Consider the following 2500-nt stretch of genomic DNA (forward strand, 5'->3'; position numbering starts at 1 on the left):
AAATCACTAATATGCTGCGAGAGCCCCCGAATTTGCAAGGAGCCTAATATTTGCCTATGTTCATGTATATTGAGCAGCCTACAAAGACACTTCATGCGTTAGAAAGAAAACTGACTCAGACAAAGCATCGCGAAGGATAGTAACAGACCACAAATGGAAAAAAAACTCTTCCCTGTGACTCAAAGAACTCAATCCGTGCTTCCGAAAAACGAGAAATAAAAAATAATAATATTCCTATTTCTTCTGAAGAATGAATCGGTTTGAGAATTCCTTTCAATGTCTGCATGTAAATCGGACTGGAATCGATTTCCACTGACATGTTCCAGAGATTATTACGCAGAATCCAATAAAGAGGCTTTGAAATATATTGCATCATTGTAACGATGCATACCTCGTAATTAAGCGAAGGCTTCACTAATATTTTTCACGACCAGAAACTAAGATGTTCACCACTGATTGATTATTCATGTTTCTGCTTTCTGGTTGCAACGTATTTGCTTATCAACTATAATCATGCTAAACTTCAAATTTAACGGTACTTCTACCAGCTTCTACCATCTGAGGGTCAGCGTGTGAACATTTGTGAATCTCTGTATACAAGATGAAAACTATGTGTATTTTTAAGGCTTAAAATTAACTGCAAAACTCGTACCCCTCATGAACTGTTTATCGCTTGGATACGGTAACCCAGATCTCCTCAGCAGGTGAGGTAACCAGACGATGAACAGGTTTAACCTGCTGTCCCTCAACAAGATGGAACTTGAATCGTTTGAGGAGAACTGACAAGAAAACCAGTCCTTCCGCGATAGAGAATCGCCAACCTGGGCACTTGCGCTTTCCCGCAAAACCAAATGGCTGGTAGCTTAGGTTGGGTAGCTGTTTGATGTTTTCCGGATTAAAACGATCAGGATCAAACCTGGAAAAGTAATTTCGAAAATGCTGTAACCATGGACGTGTGTTTTATAATCACGTTTTTCTTGTGTATGCAATGTTTGCAACTATCGGAGCAAAATGCTTTCGACTTGACCTTTCTTCCAGCGACAAGCTGACTCACAAGTCTGCACCCGATATAGAAGAACAAAATCAGAACCCTGCTGAACCCAAGAATGGTTACCTTTGAGGTTCTGGCCATAGGTTGGGATCCTGCAGGACAACGCCAAACGGCAGCAAGATCGGAGTCTGTAACACAATTATAGAAAAGAAGTAGACATTGGAGAGTTTCAGAAAACAAACCATCAAATAAATACGAACAGCACTGCCACGCTGTTAGCTTTTGCGGAAAGTTCTGGATTTAAGCAAAACGGGACTAACGGTCTCTAAATAACTTTCAAGATCATGGAACCAGTGCTTAATAAGCAGTTCACATGAACTTCGCCATCAAGCTACAACAAGTTGCAAAATTGTTGAGACACTTTCATTAAAAAACACCTTTTCTAGCTTCCACTACCCGCCGTATCTAGAGTTTAAACCTTTCCCACTTCCCCTCCCCTCTCCTCCTTTTTTTGTCTTGCTAGCAACACTGATAAGGGGGGGGGGGAGGGGGGCTGCAGTGTGAGAGATAATAGGTACATTGATAACGCCTCAAGAAGGTGAAGTGTCTCCACTATTTTTGCAACTTGTTGTAGTTCACAAAAGTAACAATATAAACGAAACACAACAAGGTTAAAAACCCCAACTGACAGAACAGATTGATCCACGTAGTCCCTGTTTCAAAAGCCAAGCAACCAACCAGCGAATTTGGTTGCCATGATAAATTCTTGGGTGCCCATTAGAAAATCCCCGTTGATTAAATTCACGGCGTGATGAGATACAATCGCATGGCGATCAAAGTTCGAATATCCCATAGTTCATAGTGTGCGCCTGTGGTTTTCTGTGGAAGTCTTGGCATTTTCGATCTCCATCGCCTTCATTTTTGTGATTGTCGCATTTCCCTATCTGACAATGTTTTGGAAAAGCTACGGATATTCAAAACACGAGAAATATTCAGCTGCGCAAAATCAATTATTATTAACTTCACACTACTATCGGACATTGACAATAGAAATGCGACATGTAAGTGGGGTGCTGCTCATGATTAATTCACTTTCTATTTGTGGCTGGGTTGTCCGTTGTTTTTTCTTTGGGCAATCAGGCTTTGTGTTACCAAAAAACTGGTCGCCTGGTAAACTTTCTGGTCGTTTCGGACAACCGGACGACCGTTAGTTTCTAGCACTGTTGATCGGGCTCACTTGTGGGCAAAACGAAGTCTCCTCCTCAAAGGGAAATTATTATTAAATTTGTTAGCCATTTTATAAAATTTATAAACGCACCGTATAATCTTGGTAGGAGGAAGATTTAAATTAATAAGGACCAAAAATCAGCATTTTATTGCAATTTGGGGGTGAGATATTGGCCCTTTCATGCTTCAGTGACTCCACACAAATCCTTGTAATTTTGGAAGGGTTACGTTTTACAAAAGTTAGCCGTGTAGCACTTATATTTCAACAGACTTAACTGATCA

General features: G+C 40.6%; 1 protein-coding gene across 2 annotated transcripts in view; it reads right to left on the reverse strand.

The window, feature by feature from the left end:
- The window catches only part of LOC138058259 (cytochrome P450 20A1-like), a 31925-nt gene that overhangs the window by 297 nt on the left and 29128 nt on the right, over window positions 1-2500 (reverse strand). For both annotated transcript variants that reach the window (XM_068904202.1, XM_068904273.1), the window contains exons 11-12: window positions 1115-1179; window positions 1-916 (exon numbers count right to left, since the gene is read on the reverse strand). The exon at window positions 1-916 is cut by the window's left edge and continues 297 nt beyond it. In XM_068904202.1, the coding sequence (XP_068760303.1) occupies window positions 667-916; window positions 1115-1179 (315 nt within the window). In that variant the 3' untranslated portion in view covers window positions 1-666. The remainder of the gene's footprint in view (window positions 917-1114; window positions 1180-2500) is intronic.

The sequence above is a fragment of the Montipora capricornis genome, chromosome 1, assembly GCF_036669925.1.
Source record: "Montipora capricornis isolate CH-2021 chromosome 1, ASM3666992v2, whole genome shotgun sequence".
Taxonomy (NCBI): domain Eukaryota; kingdom Metazoa; phylum Cnidaria; class Anthozoa; order Scleractinia; family Acroporidae; genus Montipora; species Montipora capricornis.